The sequence below is a fragment of the Embiotoca jacksoni genome, unplaced genomic scaffold (assembly GCF_022577435.1).
Source record: "Embiotoca jacksoni isolate LCO1_2020_lvr unplaced genomic scaffold, fEmbJac1.0.p SCAF_52, whole genome shotgun sequence".
Lineage (NCBI taxonomy): Eukaryota > Metazoa > Chordata > Actinopteri > Embiotocidae > Embiotoca > Embiotoca jacksoni.
In genome coordinates, this window is record NW_027185406.1 from 1004788 (window position 1) to 1028911 (window position 24124).

Below are 24124 nucleotides of genomic sequence, written 5' to 3' on the forward strand. Positions count from 1 at the left end.
CACACATCAAAACGACAGCAAATAAAGTTTTTGCGCCGTGCGACCGAAGCGACAGACTGGCACCGTTTTTAATGCACGTGAACATTTCGCAGCCGTGGCGTCAATTCCTGACAACAGCTGCGAGTTTTAATTCATACACCGAGTAAAATCTGACATGCAAAGAAATGAACACTGAGAGAAAAAAAAAAAAAAAAAAAAAAAAAAAAAAAAAGGAGGCGGGCGGGTTTGCAGCCTCAACAGAACGCTTGTTTTAAACGGCCTCCTAAAACAAAAACGCCCCCATACGGACACCAGACAGACATCAGCATCGTGGATGTGGCGGTTTAAACGCCGTCAAATACTGTTCTGCTATCTGAGCTGTTCTGTAATATTCCCGTGCTCCTTCCTCGTGTGCAGCGTCCTCTCCTCCCTCCTCCCCCCCTCCAGATGAAGACGTCCAGCCAGCCTCGGTTTGGTGTGAAAGCAGTTTTTCTCAAGTCCCGGCGCCGTCCCCTCGCCCGGCTCGCTTTCTGCTCCGAGTATTATCCGACAGCAAAAAAAAGGGATCCGTGATGTCTTTTTGTTTGCTCGTGTTTTTTTTCTTTTTCTTTTTCCATTTTTTTTTTAACCCCACTCAATGTCAGTGCAGAGTTACAGCAAGCAAAAGCAGCAGGAGGAGGAGGAGGAGGAGGAAGAAGAGGGGGAGGGGGGGGGGGAGAGCGTCCCGACAGCAGATCGCCCGTCTGCTTGCTGCCTCGTGTTTTTGTTTTTGTTCCACCTCTCACATGAAGTCGTCCGAGTCGTAGCCGTCCTGCAGAAAACACACGGACGCAGTTGAGAGACGTTACCGGAGTCAAAGTCTATTTAATCTGAAAACACTATAAATTTATAAACTGCAACTTTTCACGAGTACATTTTCCAAGTTGATCTGGAGTTTTAACAAGTGCAAATAAAAATGTGTGTACAATTTTTGTATTTTTATCCACCCTATATGTATATTCTGGTAAACTCTTGGATAGCCAAACTAACTTCTCCCGTCTAATTCAAATTGATTAAAAAGCGTCTGATCTCCATTGGTCGGTTGGGTCATGTGATTACCTCGTTCGTTTTCATGTTGTCGCTCTTCATCAGTGAAGTGTAGTTCCTGGAGAAACCGAAACAAATACATTACTAAAGATGCATTTGTAATACAGCGTGTATGCAGTACATTTAAAAAAGTTAAATAAAAAGTGTTTGGAGAACGAGTCCAGATGTTCTGTGTTATACTGTGTCACCTGAAAACAGATCTGACATTCATAAATTAATTTATTTAATATAGAAACTCAGGATATTTAACACCCAAAGTTTAGAAATGTCAATTCATAGAAAGTAAATGATTCCTGAAATCATTTAGTTTCTGTTCTTTAACGACTTATTTACATAAAAAAACTTGTGTTTAGTGAACTGGGCAGACTGAATATAATGATTTCTACTGTAAAATCTGTGCTGATTAAATTTGCCATTTAACAGAATGCAGCTTTTGCACAGTCAGCTGATTTGATTCAAATGTTGCGCAACGCCCCGCCTACTTGAGCTCCTCCATCTCTTTTTTCCTCTTTTGCTCGTCCTTCTCTCTCTTCTTCTGGTCCTGCAGCTGAGCTTTCTTCTCGTTCCTCTCCTCCTGGTCTCTGGATTCCTTCTCCGCCGCCAGGTCGGGCAGCCGCTCCACTTTCGTTTTCTCCAGACGGTTCACGATCTCGTTGACCTTCTTCTCCACCGCCACGATCTTCACCTGCGAAACGAGCGGTACAAAAAACATGAAATGCGGCCGGCAGATTTGGTTTGATTTCAAATCCTCCAGCTCTGCTGTCACAAGGACTGATACAGGAGATCATTCCTGCCCGCTGCAATATGATCAATACGATCAATATGATCAATACGTTTAATACGATCAATATGATCAATACGATCAATATGACCAAGATGTTCAATAACCCTTAAGGTCAAATCCATCACTTCGATAACACCATTGCACTGTTGTTTAGTTTAGTTTGGTTAAATTTAATATTATTCTATTTTTATTTGTATGTAAATTGTATATAAAGTGCATTTTAACATATTTAATTTAATTTTTTTTTTTTAGTTTAGTTAAATTTAATATTATTCTATTTTTATTTATATGAAAGTTGTATATAAAGTACATTAAAAGTTTTTTAAAACATTTTTTAGTTTAATTAAATCTAATTTTATTCTATTTTTATTTGTATGTAAATTGTATATAAAGTGCATTTTAACATTTAATTTTTTTTGAATATTTTTTAGTTTAGTTAAATTTAATATCATTCTATTTTTATTTATATGAAAGTTGTATATAAAGTACATTAAAAGTTTTTTAAAACATTTTTTAGTTTAATTAAATCTAATTTTATTCTATTTTTATTGTATGCAAGTTGTACATAAAGTGCATTTTAACATTAATTTAAAAAATTTTTTTTTAGTTTAGTTAAATTTAATATTATTCTATTTTTATTTGTATGTAAATTGTATTTAAAGTGTGTTTTAACATAAAAAAAATTTTTAAAATATTTTTAGTTTAGTTAAATTTAATATTATTCTATTTTTATTTGTATGTAAATTGTATATAAAGTGCATTTTAACATATTTAATTAATAAAAATGTTTTTTTTAGTTTAGTTAAATTTAATAGCATTCTATTTTTATTTGTATGAAAGTTGTATATAAAGTACATTAAAAGTTTTTTAAAACATGTTTTAGTTTAATTAAATCTAATTTTATTCTATTTTTGTATGTGTATGCAAGTTGTGTATAAAGTGCATTTTAACATTAATTTAAAAAAAATATTTTTTAGTGTAGTTAAATTTAATATCATTCTATTTTTATTTGTATGAAAGTTGTATATAAAGTACATTAAAAGTTTTTTAAATTTTTTTTTTAGTTTAATTAAATCTAATTTTATTCTATTTTTATTTGTATGCAAGTTGTACATAAAGTGCATTTTAACATTAATTTAAAAAAAATATTTTTTAGTCTAGTTAAATTTAATATTATTCTATTTTTATTTGTATGTAAATTGTATATAAAGTGCATTTTAACATTTAATTTTTTTTGAATATTTTTTAGTTTAGTTAAATTTAATATCATTCTATTTTTATTTATATGAAAGTTGTATATAAAGTACATTAAAAGTTTTTAAAACATTTTTTAGTTTAATTAAATCTAATTTTATTCTATTTTTATTTGTATGCAAGTTGTATATAAAGTGCATTTTAACATATTTAATTTTTTTATAAAATATTTTTTAGTTTAGTTAAATTTTATATTATTCTATTTTTATTTGTATGAAAGTTGTATATAAAACACATTAAAAGTTTTTTTTAAATTTTTTTTTTAGTTAAATTAAATCTAATTTTATTCTATTTTTATTTGTATGCAAGTTGTATATAAAGTGCATTTTAACATATTTATTTAAAAAAAAACATTTTTTAGTTTAGTTAAATTTAATATCATTCTATTTTCATTTGTATGAAAGTTGTATATAATGTACATTTTAACATTATTTAAAAAAAAATATTTTTTAGTTTAGTTAAATTTAATATTATTCTATTTTTATTTGTATGAAAGTTGTATATAAAGTACATTTTAAAAGTTCTTTAAAACATTTTTTTTGTTTAATTAAATCAAATTTTGTTCTATTTTTATTTGTATGCAAGTTGTATATAAAGTGCATTTTAACATATTTAATTTTTTTAAAAAATATTTTTTAGTTTAGTTAAATTTTATATTATTCTATTTTTATTTGTATGTAAATTGTATACAAAGTGCAGTTTAACATATTCAATTTAAAAAAAATAATTTTTAGTTTAGTTAAATTTAATATCATTCTATTTTTATTTGTATGAAAGTTGTATATAAAGTACATTTTAAAAGTTTAAAAGTCTGCACATGCTGCTGTAATGACAAAATTTCCCCTTGTGGGATTAATAAAGTATCTATCTATCTATCTATCTATCTATCTAGTGTTTTTTTTTTTTTTTATATATCTGTGGTTTTTCTGACCTCTTTTTGTCGAAAGAAGCCGATCTGTCCGACGTCCATGTCTCCCGTTTTCTTCAGGTTGGCCCACGGTGTGTAAACAACATTAATGTTGTTCATCTTACAGCCTGACAACATAATAACACAATCACACAGGTGTAAAAAACAAAACAAAACACAGCATAAAGAAGCTTTGACTGAATAATTCAGGTTGTTTGTTTTCCCCTCCACCTTGGATGCTGTTGTTTTTCACCAGCTGTGCGCAGTCGATCAGCACCTCTGGAGGAATATCATTGATGGTCTGACCCTGGAAATGAAACCACGTGAGAACAATCACAGCGTGACCACAGACTCAAACGTCCCTTTACCACCGTATAACTGATAATTCATGAATTATTAGATTATTTTCTTTTCATAAATCACTTCACATTAGTTTTGTCCAAACAGACTTTTAAGCTTCACACGAGACAAATAATAAATAATAGCAGCAAAACATGAATATTTTGAAGCTGGAAACAGGAGTGTGAACTTGCGTTTAAATTAATGTATTTTAAGAGTCGTTCTTGGTCTCTTTCTTACCTTCTGCAATCTCAGATAAACGTGAGCTGAGGACAGTTTGTCCACGTGAAACCTGGATGTCAGGAAAAAGTCATTAGTTCAAATACATTTTAAGTTTCTGAACTTTTTAATCTACTTTATGACAACAAATTACAAAAAAAATAAAAAATAAATGCTTGAAATTTAATTCTATGTTTTTAATAAATTTTGTTTGTATTTCTTATACTTTTTTATATTTATTTATCTTTCTCGTTTTCAACTTTTATTGAGCATTTGAGTCTCTTTACACAGTAAAACTGGAGACAAATCGTACATCAGTAAGGACAAATAATCTCACCAGATGTCCTCGGGCCATCCGTACTTGATAAGATCCTCATCTATTGACAACAACAGCTGATTTGTTTTATTCAACATAATAATAATAATAATAATAATAATAATACAATAACAGAGACAGCACGCGCGTTGGAAAAAAAAAAAAAAGGGCGTGCGAGTGATCAAACGTTAACAGTCTTACTTTCATATTTGTCTTTTCCCATGTAGATAGTGAAGGGAGGGTTCACCGCTGAAAAAAAGAAAACAAGATACCGACAATTAAAAAACAACAACAACAACAACATAAAAGAGCAGCGGAGGACCGAGCTAACCGGGCTACCAGCTAACACCGCTGCTCGCCCCGCGGCGGCGCTCACCGGCACTCGTGAAGTAAAACACCATTTTAAAAAAAAAAAAAGAAAAGGGGATTAAAAGTCGCCGCCGGGAGGTGAAACGAGGCGACCGTGAGAAGTTTGAAAGCCGAACACGTTTATAACCGAGGACGCGGGCGTGTGTGAGCGCCGCTGCTGTCACTTTTTTTTCGCATGTACGAGTTTGACCCAGGAAGTTGTTCGTTGGCAGAGCGACGTAACGACCGTTAGCACGCGGCAGACCGGAAGGAGACACTTTTAGCTACAAAATAAAAGCCCGACGTTCGCGCACGGACAAGACAGATATTCACTGTTTTTAAAAAAAATCTGTACTTAATATGTCTTTTTAAATCGTTCGTGCTGTTTTTTTTTTTAAGATGTGAGAAACAATATTTCGATCTCTCTGTATGTCTTTCGCGAATGTTGCATTGACAATAAAACATTTCTGAGATTGTTATTTTCAGAATAGAGTACAAAACACAGAAAAACGCAATAAGGGTTGTTGTTTTTTTGTTTGTTTTTTTACACAGTACTTAGTAAAGTTATTTTCTTTAATAACGGATTGCTATTTGTATAAAAGTCAGAAAACAGTTAAAAAAAAATAATTAAAAAAATTAAAAAATAGCAGAAAACTAGCATTTTTAAATGACTGAAATAATTAGTAATCGATCAAAATGTTCGGCAATTAATTAATTAAAAACGTTTGCGACCGATGTTTTATTGTGAAAGGCGAGGACCAGAAGTCTCTCCACGCTTTTACGATAGTAACTCGATTAAGGATCTATATATATATATATATATATACTGTTTCCGCTTCCGGTTCGCGTGTGCTGTGTTTTTTTTTTTTCCCGGCTAGCGCGCGCTGTTCAAAACACACGGAGAAGAAACGCGGGCAGAAGAAGCCGGAGACTCAAAACTTTAAACCAACATTTGTTTTTTTTTTTGCGTTTTATGTTGCTCGACGGAAACGTGTTCGGTAAGAAGAGTAACGCGTACTTTATTGTTGTGATTCGTTACTTCGCTTGTCTTTTTTTGGGGGATAAATGACGTATTTTCCCGTCACGTTATGAAGTGTTCACCCGGTCGGAACGAGCTCACGTTTAAAGCCATTTTATTTATTTGTTCGTGGATGTCGACGCGCTTTGCTTTTTCGTAATGGAGGCAGAAGTCACCTTCGTATCAGCTCATCGTCCCGCCAAGTAGCGCTTCGCCTCCACTTTTGCTCTTAAATAAGCGCTAACAAGTCCCGCTAAACCAACCCAGCGCCGACATAAGTCGTAGGTGTGCACAGACGAGATAAAAAAAAATTAAAATAAAATAATAAAAAAAATCCGTTAATAGTATGGTGGCACATGAAGAAGCCTGATCAATAATCCTCATCTGCGGGGTGCAGTTTACCAGCCGCACCAAAGTCCTGCAGAAAATCAGTCGATTTAACGTCAATCACGTAAAGAAACAACGTTAAGCTGCGTTGCGCTCTGTGACCTTTCCCGACCTCTGATGGGAAGTTTGCGTTGCTTCTTACGTCTCAAATAATATTGTGGAATAATTGTTTTTTCTTTTTATCAAAATCCTCATTGTACCTTTTTTTTTTTTTTGGATTTTTGAAAAGCAAAATGTCTTTGCAGCAGGTGCAGAGATTATTTAGAAATTGCACAAAGCAGCGCATCAAAATCACTCCATCTTTAAAGACTGTAAGAATAACAGAGCTTGAAGCATTTCTTAATTTTCTTGCACATCTTGTTATGGCATTATAAATATATCGGAGGGTAAATGTTGGTCTTCTTTTCAAAGCTAAAAGTTTTGTGTCCTCAGATGACCTCATGATGTTTCTCTGCGTGTAGGTACTTTGTTAAAATGATGCCCACTACGACCAGGAAGAGAAAGCTGTCCTCTTTGGACTCCGACGGGTAAGATACGAACACAAGGAACTGATATTTCCTAAAGTTGTTGTTTTATTATTATTTATCCGAACGTGTGATAATACAAGTTGCACAAAAGAATAATATTTCCTGCTGCCTCTTGTTAAAGTAACCACGTGCTCACGTTGGTGCCGTGTTACCCAGTTTACAAAACAAACCCACACTAACTAAAATACTATTTAACCAAAACTAAGTAAGAAAAAAAAAACCATCTAAAGTAAAAAACTGACTTTATTTCTCATCCGATCCCTAAAACATTAGTCACCTGGCCAAGAAGGCGGTGAGAGAGGAGCCGTCGCCGGTGAAGAGGAGATCTCCATCAAAGCCCCGGCAGTCTCCGACCAGGAAGAAGCCAGTCGGGCGTCTGGAGAAGGACGCTTGTCCCTCGCCACAGAAATCCCCCCGTAAGCCCGCAGGTAGACCGAAGAGACGCGCCGGTTTCTGTTTGATCGGGAGTCGAACTCTCGTCCTCATCTCCGTATTTTGTCTCTTTTTTTTTTTTTCCCCAAAAGGCTCATCGCCCCGTAAGTCTCCGTTCAAACGCTCGTTGGTTACGAGCTCCTTCTACGGCCGGCAGAAGACCGTCTACCTCACGCCGCTGGAGAGGAAGGCGGTCAAGGAGTGTCGGCCCTCTCGCCCCGTCTGTACGCCCGCTTCGGCCCAAAAGCCGGAAAAGAAGAAGACGACGACGACGAAGAAGAAGAAGAAGAACGTGAAGGGAGGCAGGAAACCCAGAAAGGCGGCGGCTGGATTTAACAACGGGGGAGAAAAGGCCGTCAAAAGCTCCACGACGTCCAAAACCAGCAGAAGGTTTGTTTCTCACTCGGTCCGAGTCGCCGAGTGTCTCTTCGTAGTTTCTGGGATCTCGAGGGTGTTTTCGCTTTCAATGTTCAGGATTTCAATTTAGTTACAAGAACCCATTATTAATGTCAATATTAAATTCAACACAATCGCAGTATGACCTGGTTAAAAGCAACATTTTCCATTCAAGCTTTTTCTAATGAACTGAATAGATTCTTGTTTGTAGATGGCGTTCGGTTTGTCCTTTTCTGTCGCGGTTATTTTCATTGTTGAAGTCGGTTCAATTGTTGTTAAGTGTTTCACCTTCACCTGAACAAATAAAACAACAAAACGCATGTTGTTGTTGTTTTTGCTAAACTTGTCTCTACCGCGTATATATTTTTTTTTCTCTCTCATCGTTGCAGCGGCGTTGCCGTTAAACCGACACCCGCCGCACCGCCGGAGCCCAAGAAAGCGGCCACCGTCATGTTCGGCAGCCTGAAGCCCAAACCGAAGATCTTCGTCGGAGCCGCGTTCTTCGGAACGGGAAAGAAAGCCACGTCCATGTACAAGAAGTCTGCGGCGAAGGCTTCGGCCCCGGCGAGAAGCAAAGACGTCCCGTCGCGGGCGAAGAGCGAGAAACCGAAGCAGCAGGATGTTCAGGCGACAAACCGACAGCAGAAACAAGTGCCGAAGGTTTGTGAGCGTTTTTTTTTTTTTTTTTCTAGGAACAAACATCTTGTTAATATTTAGAGTTGGTTGCTTCCTGCAGGCGGTCGTCCGGCCGGCCGAGAAGAAGCAGAGAGCAGAGTTTGACCTGAAAGACTGGATGGACTCTGACAACGACGAGCCGGAAACTCCGCAGCCGTTGAGGTGCTTTAAGTTTCCCCTCCTTGATTATTATTATTTTTTTCCTGCAAATAATAAAAAAAAAAGAGTTTCTGAAGTTTTATCAAGCTTTAAAAAAAAAAAAAAAACATTTAATGTAGCACGAGACATCTGTGAATTCCTGCCAAAAAAAATTGTCTGCATAAGAATCTATGACGATTGATTTGATTGAATTCAAAGCAATCAATCCGGGTGATTAATAATCTTCATCTTCCTCCCTCAGCTGCCCTAAAATGTTGACGGAAAAACGTGTGCCGACCCGGACGCTGAAGCTCGTGTTGTCGAGGACTCCGACGCCGAGTTCAGCATCTGCAGCCTCATTATCCAACACTTGGGTACGTATTGTCTCCTGAGTTTATAATAATAATAATAATACAAATTATAATAATAATAATAATCATCAGTGCCATTCAGTTATCAGGGTGTCGAAAAAAAACAACACGTGTGATGCCGCCTGTTTTATTTCTATCAATAACGTTGTTTATATCGGCCGACATTAAAGCAGCGAAAAGGTTGCGCAACTGATTTTCTTTTATTACCGTCGACTCTGAAAAGATGTTTTACTCAAAAAAAAAATGACGCGATCGTTACAGAAATTAAAGAAATATGATGAAATAATTCTGCTGGCGTGATCTTTTTTTATTTATTTATATTTGTTCCGTTGTGGTTTTACTTTCTGGTTCTGTAAATAGCGTCGGAGGGCGGCGCGGTTCGTTCTCATACCGTTAGTGAGGATTTAATTTAATTTAAAGACACCGAACACATGACTACGTCTCTGCTGGGAGTCTCCTGTCTAGTCAAAGCAGAAATCCCAAAAACCTTAAATTATTTCTGTCTGAATAACGGGCGTTTTGACATCTGAAAACTAAGTGAACCTACTTCTTTTTTTTTGGATTAATATTGAACTCTGTTTCGCAGGGTGACTCTGACAGCATCTCAGACCTGAGTGATTTCAGCCCCATCAGCCCCCCCAAAGGTACGAACCAAGTTTCAGCCACAAACCAAACTGCACAAAAAAAACAAACTCGCTGTATTTTAATGTTCTGAAATATCGAGCTTTATTTTGACATGTTTTTATGTCCTCCAGATTCGGCAGCCGTTTACCCCATATTTGGTTCTGCCTCTAAAAAGTGAGAAAGTTTGTTTTACATTTCAACACTTCATAAGTGGAAACGTTTTTTTTTTATCAAACATGATGGTGCGAAGGTTGATACTAATAAGACCAGTTTGTTTAACGCAATTGTACAAAAATTACTGTTATTATTATGGTTTAAAAAGAAAAAAATGCTACATTTATTCACATGCATTTTTTTTTTTTATAAAGTCACATCAGAAGTATTTAGGGGATTTTTTTTTTTTTTTTTTTTTTTTTTTTTCATGAACTAAAACAAACACTACAATATATATTTATATACTTCTTTTTAATTTGACTTTTTTCGTCCTGCAGGTTAAAGAACGCCTCTCTGCTGCCTCTGGTGTCCTGCAGCACCCCCTCTGGCTGCACGCCGCTACTGCAGACTCCTTCTGCAGCGGCGAAAGAGCGAAGCGCCCGCCGGAGGAAAGAGAAGCTGGACGACGACCAGCTCATCATCGTGAGTCACCGTCATCTGTGTGTTTTCAATTTTAAGATTTAAGCTGGGTTTATTTTTTGGGGAGCCAATATTCAATATAAATAGTTTTAGTTGAATTTTATAATTCAGCGTGTTGTCTACTTCTTTTAAAACATTTGTCCTCCTGTGTTTGTGTTTATCTCTGTTGTTGTTGTTTTTTTTATTCGCCATCAGGATGCAGGTCAGAAGCAGTTCGGAGCGACGACCTGCAGCTCGTGCGGGATGGTTTACAGCGCCGAAAACCCAGAGGACAACTTTCAACACACCCAGTTTCACCAGCGCTTCCTGGAATCCATCAAATTTGTGGTAAAAACTTCCCTCCTTCAGTCTCTCTGAACACTCGGGTGTAGAAAAACTCCCGTTTCAGTTTATTAAAGTCTGATTAGTGCTTTAAATTAAAACGTAACACTCGTGGAGCAGATTTGTCAAATTTTTTTTGTACGTCGGCGTCTTTTCTTTTCTCGTGATTTAGTTACTTGATCTCTTGTTTCACGGGGGCTGAAATTGTTTTGCGAATTGCTGCAGCTTCTTCCTTCTTGTTGTTTCCAGGGCTGGAAGAAGGAGCGGGTGGTGGCCGAGTTCTGGGATGGAAAAATTCTCCTGGTCATGCCGGATGATCCCAAATACGCCGTCAAAAAGGTGCGAGAGAGGACGCGGTTAAACCGACTCCACCCCCCCCCCAAAAAAAAAAACTGAGCGACGAGACAAACGAAGGATTAAACAAAGCTTTTAAAGTTGATTTTCGTGTTGTTGTTTTTTTCTTCCCTCGTCTTCAGGCGGAGGACGTCCGGCGCGTCGCCGACAACGAGTTGGGCTTCCAGCAGGTGACTCTGAGCCGGCCGACGCAGGCGAAAACCTTCCTGTTCATCAACACGGAGCGAATGGTGGTGGGATGTCTGGTCGCCGAGCCCATACGACAGGTCGGCGTTTTTCTCCCCCCCCCTCCTCCCTCCTCCCTCCTCCGTCGCGTGTTCGTAACTCTTAGTAACCGTCCTCATTCTTCAGGCTTACAGAGTCCTCGAGCAGCCGGACCGACACAAGGACATGAGGAAGGACGACTTCATGGAGCGGCACCGGGCCTGGTGCTGCGACACCGTGCCGGAGCCGGCGCTGTGCGGGATCAGTCGGATCTGGGTCTTCAGCCTGGCGCGGCGGCGCTGCATCGCCACCCGCATGCTGGACACCGTCCGGTAACGACGCCGCGTCGGCAAATCTTCACCGTCTCAAATCTAAAATACCGGACGTCGGTATTTAACTCTTCACGGTTTTTTGTCCCCGTAGGAGTTCCTTCGTCTACGGGAGTCACCTCACCAAGGACGAAATCGCCTTCTCCGATCCGACGCCCGACGGGAAGCAGTTCGCCACAAAGTACTGCGGCACGCCGACCTTCCTCGTCTACAACTTCATCGCGTGAGGTTCGGAAAAAGAAGAAAGATGAGTTCCAGGTGCCGATTTTTTTTCTTCTCAAGTACCACGTTCACAAGATCTTCAGGCAGTTGTTAAAGTTGTCTTTCACATCGGTGGGTTTTTCCGTGCCGACTCGGCGGCTTTAGTTTCCCGCGTTTAAGCTTAGGATGTGTAATTATAAAACACCGTGTTCAGGATGAACTCGTTTTTAAAGGTTTACGATACATCGCTCGGTATTTATATTCAGTTTTGCCCGTTTTGCTGTTGGATGTCGTGCATGTTTCAGTTTTTTGTTTTTTTTTTGCTGGATAAAGTTTAAACCTGCAGCGATTTGAGGATTTTCACATGTTGCTTTGACTCCTTTTGAACATTTCGCGTTCATATCGACATCGTTTGTTTTTGTTTTTTTTCGGGCGCTTTAGAAGGAAAATATGTTTATTTACAGATAAATGTTTGAAAAGCGCATGCCGTCGTTGTTTGGCGCATTCCCCGAGTTGTAAATAGATTTAATAAACGTTTTGCCTTTTGGTTTCTGAATCTCGCTCGTCTCATTGAAAATGTTTCACACACACCGGATGAAAGCGTCATCGAACGCTTTTAAATACGAATATTAATTTGTCATTTTTAAAATACTTTATATTTAAAAGTTTTAAAAAAAAATACAGTAAGTTTTGCTTCAAGTCTAATTTATTGATCATTAATGTAATGGAGAATTTTACAGATATATAGACAGCAGAAGGTAATGAAAGTAAAAAAGAAAAGACAACAATAAAAAGACGATAGAAAAAAAGACCAAAACATACAAAGAAGAAGAAAATGTCAACAGATAGTTTACAGTCAATTTTCTACGTTTGAACGAGACCCTCGAGCTTTTTCTCGAGAAAGTTTCAGTTTCTTGATTAATGCAAAAAAAAAAAAAAAAAAAAAAAAAAAAATATGAAGAAGCTCCAACCAGAAAATTTTAAAAAAAGTAATAATGAATGAAAACATCCCGGCGTGTTCCCGACCTGCTCTGACGAGGACTTTGCGTGACTCAGTCGATGACGATCACCTCCGTCGTCTTGTCCAGCGGCGCGTTGCTCTCCAACGCCTCCACGATCTGCGCGGCCGACGGCCTCCTCTCGGGCTTCTCCTCCGTGCAGAGATAGAAGAGCTCGACCGCCTGGCGGTACGAACCGCCGAGCGCCGCGGCGTCCAGCGGCGGCCGCGTCCCCAGACGCTCGTAGTAGGCGTCCTCGTCGAAGCTGTCCTCCAGGAAGTCCTCTGAAGGACGGACACAGGACTTTTACTCATCCTTGTCTGGATGTCCGAGTGTTTCTGCTCGTTTTGATTCATTTTGCGCTCCAGACATCGAGTTTACACAAACAAGAGTTTTGAGTAGAATATGAATTGTGCAGGCGGCTACAAATCATTATTGATTTCCGCCACTTTTTTGTAATCAATTAGTCTAGAAATGTTAAGATTTTTTTTTTTTTAAGGTCTTAAAATGTTCTTATTTTGTCTGACTGAAGATTGAATTTGCTCGAATATAAAACAAAAATGAGCAAATTGTCACATTTGAATGTTAAAACCAGCAAATTTGGGGAATTTTTTCCCCTCAATCGATTAATCAGGAAATTAAACATTTAAAAGTTGTTTGTTTTTTTTAAACATTCTAGTTTTGTCCGACTAAATATATAAAACTTGCTATCATATAAAACCAAAAACGGCAAGTTGTCACATTTGAATGTTAAAACCAGCAAACTTTTGTACTTTTTTTTTTTTTTTCTTCTTCTTGAAAATTGCCTGAAACATTTGATCAATTACCGGCTTCATGTTTAATTACGAGCAAACGTAAGTTGTGCAAATCGACGTTCAAACGAAACGCCCCTATCGGCCGCGGAGCGTCTCACCTTCACCACCACCATCATCTTCGGCGTCCAGCATGTCCAGGTGAGGCATGGCCAGCGTCATCATCTCCCACAGCGTCAGACCGAAGGCGAAGACGTCGGCCTTGTCGGTGATGTCGCCGCCCTCCTCGAAAACCTCCTTCGGGTTCCACGGCTCCGTGCCGATGTACTCCGCTTTGGGGTCCGACACTGAGCACGGAGAGGAATGTTTTTATATATATATATATATTTTAAACCGAAACCATATTTGGAGACGATGGCAATTTAATTTGCAACACAAACAATCAATTTGTCTCGTACTGCCACGATGGCGTCACCCAAAATGACAAATTTTATTTTGCGTACAATTCTGGTGATCTTTGAATCTGCATGCGGGGGCGGGGGGGGGGGGGGGGGGGGGGGGGATCCAGGAGTTTTCAATTAGTCGAAAATTGTCGAGACCCACGGATAAATGGAATTTATATTTGCGTCCGGGCACAAAAACAAAAGTAAATCAACGGCTGTAAACAAACCGTTTCAAGCCAAAAAGTCTCTGCCGGGGTTTGTTGCTTGAAATCCCTGATTAATCCCATTTGTGAGCAGAAAACAAGACACGCGTGGTTCGAGACTGAACGTTCACCAGTTTACTGATAATTTTAAAAATCGACACTGTGGAATAAAGTTTATGCTCCGAAACCGTCCGAGTGCTCCTCGGGAAAAAAAAAATCAAACGCAACAAATGCACTAAAAGGCCTAAAATCAAGTCAACAACTGGATTTTTTTTTTTTTTTTTTAAACTAAATAGGAGAAATACTTTTAATATGCCAATATCGATGGTTAGAGATTTGAAAAATTCAATGTTAATACAAATGTGGGGTTTTTTTTTTTGGGGGGGACACATTTTCTATAGTTTTCGAGTTATAGAGTATATTGTTGTTATTATGTTGACGTGTTTGGACATGAACAGAGAGCTTTGTAAGAGGCTCCTCCCACCCATCCCACCGAGTACAAAGCATGCAGGTTGTTTTCATGACAACAAAAAAAATACAAAACAACAAAGTTCACCTCTCATGTTCTCGTCGAGCTGCAGAGAAACGCCGACGTCGCAGATCTTCACCGTCTCGAAGTCGCCCCTGACGACCACGTTGCAGGACTTCATGTCGCCGTGCAGCAGCAGCTTCTCGTTGTGAAGGTACTGAACGAACAAACAAAGTGTTCCCGATCTCCTCGTTTCTTAAACGTACAAACGGAGGACCGAAATGGAAAAGGCGCCCTTTTTTTTTTTTTTTTTTAAGCACACGACTCACCTTCAGGCCGCGGGCCACGTGTAGCGCCACCTTCTCTACGTCGGCGGCGGGGAAGGCGCTCAGGCCGTCCTCCTTCCTCTTCTCTATGAGGTCGTTGAGCGACCGCTCCCCTCCGTACTCCATGGCCAGGCACTTGGAGCCGTCTTTAGCCGTGGCGAAGGCGCGGAAACCTTCCGACGTCGGGGAGAAGGGCGCGAAAGAACGTCAATAAAACTGAAAATGAACTCTGCCGACACGGCAAGACTTTCAAACACCAGACGAGACATCGAAAAGTTTAGTCTCCGTTTTGACGACGACAGCTATTTTTTTTTTTTTTTGTGGTGTTTTTGACTTTTTCTTCGGCTTACGAGTCAGAAATCGACGGTGTAATTGGAGAATATCATAATGTTCTGATTTTCGCGGCCGCGCCCGCTCGTCCGTTCTTACCAACGATGTTGGGGTGGTCGATCCCCTTCAGGACTTTGGCCTCGTCGTTGAGGCGCTGCTGGTAAACGGCCACCTGCTTGGATGCACACTTGCTGTTGATCTTCTTCACGGCCCACGGCGACGCGTTCAGCTTCCCCACCCTACGATTTGATCAGCAACGCCGCGTTTAACGTGCTTGAAACAAATACTTGACTGTAGATGTTGTTGTTTTTATGAGGATATTAGAAACATAAAGCTGCACGTGATCAATTTATGAAGAACAACTTGTGTTTAGGATATCGGGGAGCACGTGCTGGCAGACCTGTTCATGAGGTAAACGTTGACTCCGGTCCCACAGCCCAACTTCTTCATGAAGGGCGAGGCGGGGGATGTTGACGGGGGTCCCGCCGTTGCCTACGAAGCTCCTCACGCGGATGCTTTGAGGGGTTTTGAACGCGCCCTCGTCTGAGGAAGTGGAGGCCATTCTGTAAAAAAAGGAAAACATGATCGTAAACGTGGGGGGAAACGCTTACTGGGAGACGGTGGCGTAACATTTACCCAGAGGTAAGGCTTTTATTTTCTGTGTTTTGCATTTTAACAGGCAACAGACTCAGAACAGAAGTTACATCCACTATTTTTTTTTTTTTTTTTTGTGTGTGTGTGATTACCACTTGCGGCCACAGAGGCCGCTGTTGCTCCTGATCAGTGAAGTTGCAAAAATGTTGCTTTAAAGCATTAATATATAACAGTTTACTGTATGTGATATATGCCGAATTAAAAATCGGACGTATTTCATACTCGACTGAGTAAGTATTGGGTTGTCTTTCTCTACGACGACGTGAAACGACAATAAAATGCCAAATTTTGAATAGAGTCTGGCTCAACCGCCTTCAACAATGGAGTCAGGGAGAAACGTAATGCGCCTCAAAATGTTCACGTCAACCGCAAAGTTTGCTTTGACGGCGAGTGTTTCGGCAAGTTGCTAAAGTTAATGTGTCGACAGTGTGTTTTCCTGTTTTGTTTAAAGACGTGTAAGTTAATCGTTCATTCAATAATAATAATAATAAAAAAGACATGTTACCCGAGTCTCCTTCGCCGCGACAACCAAACCGCTGCAGTGAAACCGCGCCGAACATTCAAAATGTCTGCGGACAGCCAGTACTTCGGCCGCAGAGGGACAAACCGAGCGAAAGTCGTTTGCTTTATTTAACTAAAAGCGGCAAACGGGAACCTGTATCCCGTTGTTGTTGGTGTTGTTTAGAAACTCTTTAGGAAATCTATGTTATACGCAGTGAGTATATAGGCGCCTCTCAAGTTTATTTCCACGTATTAAAAAGTAATAAAAATAATTGTAATACTGCTTTTAACCAGATGAGGGCAGTAAAGTTATGAAATGAGGATCCGTCAGGTGCCAGTAGGATGGAATTATTTATACTGTGGTAATAAGAGTCACTTTCATCACTGATCATCTATCACGGATTTTAGCCATTAAAAACTTTAGATGGATGGATGGATGGATGGATGGATGGATAGATAGATAGATAGATAGATAGATAGATAGATAGATAGATAGATAGATAGATAGATAGATAGATAGACGGATGGACGGACGGACGGACGGACGGGAAAAGATTTGTCCTTTTCATTTTATGCTCGCTGCCTCTCCAACATTGTCTGAAAGAATTTCCTCGCTACTGATGGTGACCTCGACCTCGACCTCGACTCTCGTGATCCCATTTTTGTTTCATCTCCTACACACACACACTGCAGATGGTCCTGCAGCTCTGTCTCCTCATTGTGCGGAGGGATAACCATTTCATTATGAGGAAGAGGAGCAGGAATGCAGTTTGATGACAAGCTGGACATGAAAGAGAGGACAGAGACTTTCTCTCTCCGTCTCCCACTTCCTCGTTCCCCTGAAGCGAAATGAGCTCATGTCTGTGGGCTCTGCTGTCACATGTTGTGGTGCACAACGTTTTTAAAGAATAAGGATGGTCGGTCTCTGGTCAGACCACAGACAAGCAGCCAGCAAGAAAGAGAGGATCCTGCTTTATGCACACATCTGGAACAGAACAAGTTGTAATGACATTGTTCAAATTGAACCACTTTCATATATGTACTGATGGAAATCTGTGACTTTCACGCACCACAGTAAAAAAAACAAGTAGACACCTGAATATTACACTCACATTTCAAATAATTTCTATTCTGTGGTAACAGATTTTTATCCCTAATTCAGCTTTAGTTAAAAGCAGGAACATTTAACCTAGAAAACTTTTAACATACCAAATGCAGAGCACCTTTTTGAGGTCGTGACATGTCAGCTCTTGACGTTTAAGATCTTCCAGGATTTATGCGTGAAGATTCACATAAATCTCTCTCCGGTTGTGGGTTTTTACATCTGGAATCACGCAGATCTGCAGCCTAGGAGAGAAGTTGCTGCAGCATGCAGCATGCAGCATGCAGCATCTGCCCTCCGGTTCAACTCCTCTCCTCCGCCTGTAAAAACAACAACCAAAATACCCACTGAAAACAAAAGGTTTTATATGTAATGAAGGATGTCATGTCGTGAAGAAGTTATGGCATCTTCCTCCTTTGTGGTGGAAAACACAACAATTGGACCAGTTGTTTTGGTCAGTTTCAGGCCTGGATGTGCTTCTTACAGGATCATAGAAAATGCTTTATTCACACATGTACAAACAGCTGCAGCTGAGTGATGTTGATTGTTCTAGGTACGGCCCTGATTTACTGCTTTGTTTAAAAATTCATTACGGATAATAAACACTATGGTGTAGCCTGCGGTGAACAGTAAATTAAAATGTGGAGACTTATAATTCATTATTTGGCAGCATCCCTGACAGGTGCTGTGCATTTTTTTCATGCAGTGTCCTTGCTGTATTTTTTTTTTTTTAGCTGAAAATAGCACACATACTGTACGTTACATTTTTCATTATAGGAATTTCTCTTTCTATTCACACTTAACTAAGAATGATGGACAATAAATACAATCACAACATTTAAAGCTACTACAATCAAGATTTTGATGTTAAAAATGGATCAAATCAGTGTGTGCAACATAAAAGATGTTGCTCGTAGTGTTCACGTCTGTACATCGTTCTAGTGTCTTTTAGCTCTTTGTTTTGGTTCGTTCTCACTGTTTCCATCAATCTAAATAGCAACAGGTAGCAAAACAACAACAACAAAAAAGTATCCGAAAAGATCATGTGGCATCACGTGGGTCTCTGGGGATTGACTCATGTTTGGGGCCAGCCCCAGGTGGCCATACGAGGAATTGCAGTATTTGGCACTTCTGCATCGGCTTTACTCAGTGGCGACGTCGAGACACAACACTTTACCACCAGGTGTATCTACATTTTTACAAACTAAAATCATGTCATCAGAATACTTTGAAAGTTCACATTAACATAGTTTCTAACCGCGAAAAAATAAAATGTCTCGAAATGATGAATTGATTGAAAGTAGTCTCATTGAAACGGTCACATGTGGTTCTATTACAGAAATAATACCGAATCAGAGTTTGTCTTATTCTCGAGTTATTCTCAAGAGACAGAAAACTGTTGAAACACACGTCCAGCGACCTACACGCGTATAAACGTATTTCCACCTACATACCTGCACACGTGGATGTATCAAATAAAAAGTAATGAAGTCTTACCCTCCTGGAGCATAAGCGAAACCACGCTGACACGGGTCAAACCGGCTTCACAGTTACTCGGAGAGCAGGTGATTTTGTATTTATTTTTTTTCCAGCTGATCACCTCCACATCTGCTTCACACGTGGAAACGTTCATACGTGTGATTACTGTCCGGAGCTGTCAGTCAGAGCACGTACACGGTGTACGCCTCGACGTGCTTCAGCTCCTGCGATCATGTGTGCGACTCACACGCACGCACGCACACGCACGCACACACACACGCACACGCACACACACACACACACACACACACGTCCAAGTCAACTTCCCGCGTCTCTCTTCACCTGCTGGCGTGTCTGTGTCCAATTCACCTCTACATGTGAGCAGCAATAACAAAGTTCACCTGTTTAAACAAATCTACATTTTATTATTTCAGCAGTGCATATGCAGCATTTTAGTGGTACAAGTCAACAGAACATAAAGTAAAAAAAAAAAATTAAAAAAAAGCTCTGTGTAGTTTCAGGTGACGTACTGCATCACATATTTTTAATCATGTTTACTTCATTTTGCATTTTGTTAGCCCTTATGTGTGCTACGACCCGAATTGTGTATACACAGAGGGTGAAGGGACGTTTTCTTTGTCCAACCGAAACATTTCAAATCCGCACCGGAAGAAAACGACACATTAAAATTGGTTAAGAGCACTTGGTTTGTACTGTGTTCTCACTTTCGAAGGTGTCTCACGTGACACCCAGCTGTTGTTTTTTACAAGTTAAAACTTGACCCCGTGAGGCCGAAGCTTTGATCTGAGGTCAGAGGAGCCTCGAAAACAGGAAATCACATCACAACCGTTTTCTCCTGCTGATATCTGATAGGCTGCAGGTCCGCTGCAGTCCAAATACATTTATCTGTAAGACGAGGCTCAACTGGAGGAGACACCGGCTCCGCATGTTCCCAGGGAGGGTTTTTTTTGACATGCGATTAGAGTACATTAATCTCACTTGTTGCATTTCTTCAGAACCTTTTTTTTTTTTTTTTTTTTAAGATTCCTCAGGAGCAACTTTGAGCCCTTTTTGCTGTTTCTGGGAGATTTCCACCTGGTATTACTTGATAATTATTACTGAATATTTTGCAAGCCTGTGTGAAAGAAGTGTGAAAAACCTTCCTTTCACTGCTCTCAACGCTTGAAAATAAAACATGCAAATGGTTAGGAGTCTTTTTCACCGCTCTCTATGTGGATAAACAAACTGGTCTAACTGATGCACTGATACCTACTTTTTTTCAAATAAAGTACAAGTAGTTAGTTTTGGGTACTAATATGAGTACAAAAGTATATGAGTATAAAAGTTAGATTTACCACAAAAGTACAATGACTTGGCTGTTTGTCTGAGAGTGCAAACTGCTCGCAATCCAGGAAAATAAATTCTCCATCAGTCCACAGCACAGTGAAGCTGACAAGAAACACTGAACAGACACAGCTTTAAAAACTTTAAACTTATTGACTCCAGCGAGATGTGACTGTATTTTCTCTGGCTTCCAAAGCTCTTCTCCTTCTAAGGAAATTCTATCTGCTAGAAAATACAGAGATGTTAAGCAGTGACATTAGTCCAGTGGACCACATTCAATACATTGCGCTGAGGTGATCAAGAATATCAGAATTTCCATCTCTCATAACATTTGCCTTCACTTCCCGTTTGCCGCTTCGAAGAGATCAATCGCCAAGATCAATGCACTTAATACATGTTGTGTATCGATACTGTGGGAATTAACAAAACAATGGAATACATTTTTCTCTCAAAATCTGCATACGTACAAAACAATTTTCTCTGAAACTGATTTTAGTTTTTTTTTTCTAAAGATGACAAAATAAGCAGAGTGAAAATAGACGCGGACCGGCTTGTTACCTCTGGCTGTCGTTTGAGAAAGGAAATAATAACCGTGCAGTCGAAGGGCTAAATGACAACACAAAAGGCCTGGCTGCCACTCAGTCGTATGTCAGCTAGGGACTTTATAGTGCACATGAAAACAGAGTAGATACTGTACAAATGTGTTGGAAACTACACAACAATATAGCCTTGTACATTTCTCATTTGTTCCATTCATTCACAGGACAAATAAACCCGCTGGACGTAAAAGTGCAACATGTCAAGCTGCTAATATACTGTATGTAAATGAATAACGAGTAATGTATGTCGGCGACTGCTTTAAGTGCACGCTGGTGAAGTTAAAGGCACCGGACTCGGAAGTGAGACGTCTTTTCATCTGTTTTCAAATTTCGATTTACATTTGAAAGAATTGCATAAAGTTGAGTCCGAAAAAAAGTATTCAGTGAAGTCTTCGTTTAATGTGCGATGACGGCGTGTGAAGAGTTTCGGTTGCTGTCGGCTGCCACACTTTCACAAATCATAGATCTTCACTTCCTGTGCTCAGAAAAGAATTCCCACATATCCCAATCAAGATATTGAGCGAATATGAATGAATCTGCTGCATTTTATTGTTGTTTTTTTCTTCTCTTTAAAGCACTACTTTGGGATTCATACAGATGTTTTTAACACTGAAGTTTGACCGGCAGTCCGAAACTCAAAGATTAAAGGTGCAGTTTACGTAAAGTTCAAGTCCCGTCTTGTAATACCACTTCGTACATTAGGAGGCGACAGTGAGTCACTGTACCGTCCTCTCTGCCCCTCTTTTTCTACAACTGATGATTGCATACATCCAAAAGCCTTGGTCGAACCTACGGTTTACGTTCTTATCGCCGTTTTTCAGCAAGACAACAGCACAAAAATGCAGCCACCAAAAAACATACTTCAACGCCATTTGGAAAGATTTTCAGTAGCCTACGATTTGTTGCGTGATCAGCTAAAGATCTGTTTTAAATTGACCAAACGAGGTCAGCACGCCTGATTTGTTTGTTATATAAACTAGCTTCAGTTTGGTAGATTAGCTAGATGTCGAGCTAACAGAGCTCTTCACATGCAGCTAATGTAACTGGTCTGAAACGCATATTAACAAACAGAAAAGCTAACATATTAGCACGGTCAGTAACGTTATAAAGTTAAGTTGCTTTTTTTTTTTTAATGGACTGGACGGTAGAGAAACCCTCTATTGCCTCTTGAGGTGCGGGGTAGTATTACAATTCAGGACGCGCTAGGGCTCGCTATGTCTTTGATGTTAAAGCTGTTATTTCTTCAAATTCTGTTGAAAAATATTGTTCATTTTTGAATGTTTCAAATGAAAAAAACAAAAACACGTTTTGATCGTACCTTCAACAAAACATCCTGTCTTTCAGTGGTGGTACGTGTTTTTTGTAGCGTATTAATTAGCTGACAAAACCCCATTCAGCACTAATGTGTTCATAAGAAAAATGTGCAGCATTCAGATGTATTATTAGTGTTATAAAACTGATTTCTATGCTTCTGAGCGACGTACGAGGTACATAAGACACATATCAAAGTGAAGATGAAAGAAATAAACAACTAGCTTCCTGGTAGCCCAAAGAGTTGTCATCGCCTTTCATTATAGGAACTAATATGCAGGAATGGTCAAAATACAGACGGCAGATGTGACGATCTGATGAGACTTGATGTTAGCAGATTAATTAACTGGATCAAAGAATACAAATAAAACCAGATTAAAGTGGATTCCTGCTGAGGACAAGCAACTGAGTGAGTCAATCAATCAGCTTTTGCAAAGAAATGTAAGAAAAGGAAACATGTCACCCGTTAAACCAACCACAATTATATCTGTCTATTCAATCTGGTTTCCTCACCTCATTTCCCCTTTTTCCTTCTTCAACTTGTCTTCTGTGGCAGAATTTGTGGTATGAAACAGAAACCTCAACGAACACCAAGGCACTTCATCGGCCAGAAAAAGTCATTCCTGGCTGCACCACCATGAAAAACTCAAATTCATCTCCAAAAAAACATTTTTCTCTCTTCTCACTTGGACCCAAAACTCTTACACGGACATCATGTGAGCGGATTCATTTTCATAAACAGAAAATGGGCCAAAGACAAAAAGATCATGGGAGTAGGGGGAGTTTGACTTTTTTTGGGGGGGCGGGGTGCTTTTTTTGAGGTTTGCGAGTTTGCCAGATTTTAAGGTGCACTCAAAATCTGTTTCCCCTCTTTAAAATATAAAACGCGGCTTCGTTAAGGCTTGTGCATGTTTTATTTGTTCCAACCTGCAGCTCGACGTCTTCTGCCCGCTCCAGAAGAAGAAGAAGGAACGGCGAGGATACTTGGGAGGTACCGGCTTTTTGGGATTTCAGAGTGGCTATAAAAATGAAATCCCACTGAGAGCGGAGTGAAACGCCGAAGAAGAGTCCATTGTGGTTGGTTTGTGCATGTATGTGTGTGTGTGTGTGTGTAGATAAATGCTGAAACAACCCCGACTTTTGACAATAAACACTGACAGACCCACCGCTATAAATCGTACGGGGCAGGCGTCCATGCATCCATCTGTTTATACTCATCTGTTCTTCTTCCTAACCACTTCATCTGTCATCTGTGACTGTTAACTCTTTCCAAAATGTGTGAAGTTGCATTCTTTAAATTCAGTCAGTAAGCACCGACTGGTGATTTGCAGGTGAAACGATGCATGAAAAGTGAAAAAAAAACAATGTATAAGATTTTTTTAAAAAGAGCTCCACAATAATTTGAAATAAAACAGACCTTGTGTGCATTATTGCCTAAAAAAAGTTGTTATAGCTCACTTATTTTTTAGCAAACATCCAGACACTGAGCAACTATTTTTTTGGAGTTCCTGCTCAATATTCACTCTAATTTTAGCTCCGTTTTCTATTTTTCACCAACTCCCGAAGGAAATATCTGACTCTTTAAATGCTCAATCTTTTCTCTTATCGACCAGCTTTGTCCCGTGTTGCTGTTCTTGTAGAGTACAGCAGATTAATCAAAGCTTTATGGCTCAAAAACAACTTCTTAATGCGACTGAAAATGAGGCTGATGAGAGTGTAATTTGCAGACTGGACAACTGAAACAATCTGCCAACAAATATATGCAGGGTTT

The 24124-nt window shown here is 39.4% G+C and overlaps 3 protein-coding genes across 3 annotated transcripts; 1 reads left to right on the forward strand and 2 right to left on the reverse strand.

Moving 5' to 3' along the window:
- Positions 1–22: 22 nt before the first annotated feature.
- On the reverse strand, positions 23–5438 carry ccdc25 (coiled-coil domain containing 25). The gene is made up of 9 exons (XM_069172376.1): positions 5261–5438; positions 5086–5133; positions 4906–4945; positions 4590–4641; positions 4242–4317; positions 4035–4138; positions 1548–1750; positions 1078–1123; positions 23–790 (listed from the first exon to the last, which is right to left on the reverse strand). Exons 1-9 carry the CDS (start codon positions 5283–5285, stop codon positions 761–763), a joined length of 624 nt encoding a protein of 207 aa, XP_069028477.1. The 5' UTR covers positions 5286–5438; the 3' UTR covers positions 23–760.
- Positions 5439–6159: 721 nt separating this feature from the next.
- Positions 6160–12348, forward strand: esco2 (establishment of sister chromatid cohesion N-acetyltransferase 2). Its single transcript, XM_069172348.1, has 15 exons — positions 6160–6230; positions 7099–7164; positions 7438–7592; positions 7689–7986; positions 8382–8652; positions 8729–8829; positions 9068–9179; positions 9763–9820; positions 9932–9974; positions 10292–10436; positions 10629–10760; positions 11004–11093; positions 11231–11374; positions 11460–11644; positions 11736–12348. Exons 2-15 carry the CDS (start codon positions 7112–7114, stop codon positions 11866–11868), a joined length of 1920 nt encoding a protein of 639 aa, XP_069028449.1. The 5' UTR covers positions 6160–6230; positions 7099–7111; the 3' UTR covers positions 11869–12348.
- Positions 12349–12542: 194 nt separating this feature from the next.
- Positions 12543–16575, reverse strand: pbk (PDZ binding kinase). Its single transcript, XM_069172377.1, is given in 8 exon segments — positions 12543–13124; positions 13754–13939; positions 14795–14924; positions 15037–15206; positions 15463–15602; positions 15764–15828; positions 15830–15926; positions 16523–16575. Coding segments are annotated over 7 exon segments (1017 nt in total). The 5' UTR covers position 15926; positions 16523–16575; the 3' UTR covers positions 12543–12894.
- Positions 16576–24124: the final 7549 nt, after the last annotated feature.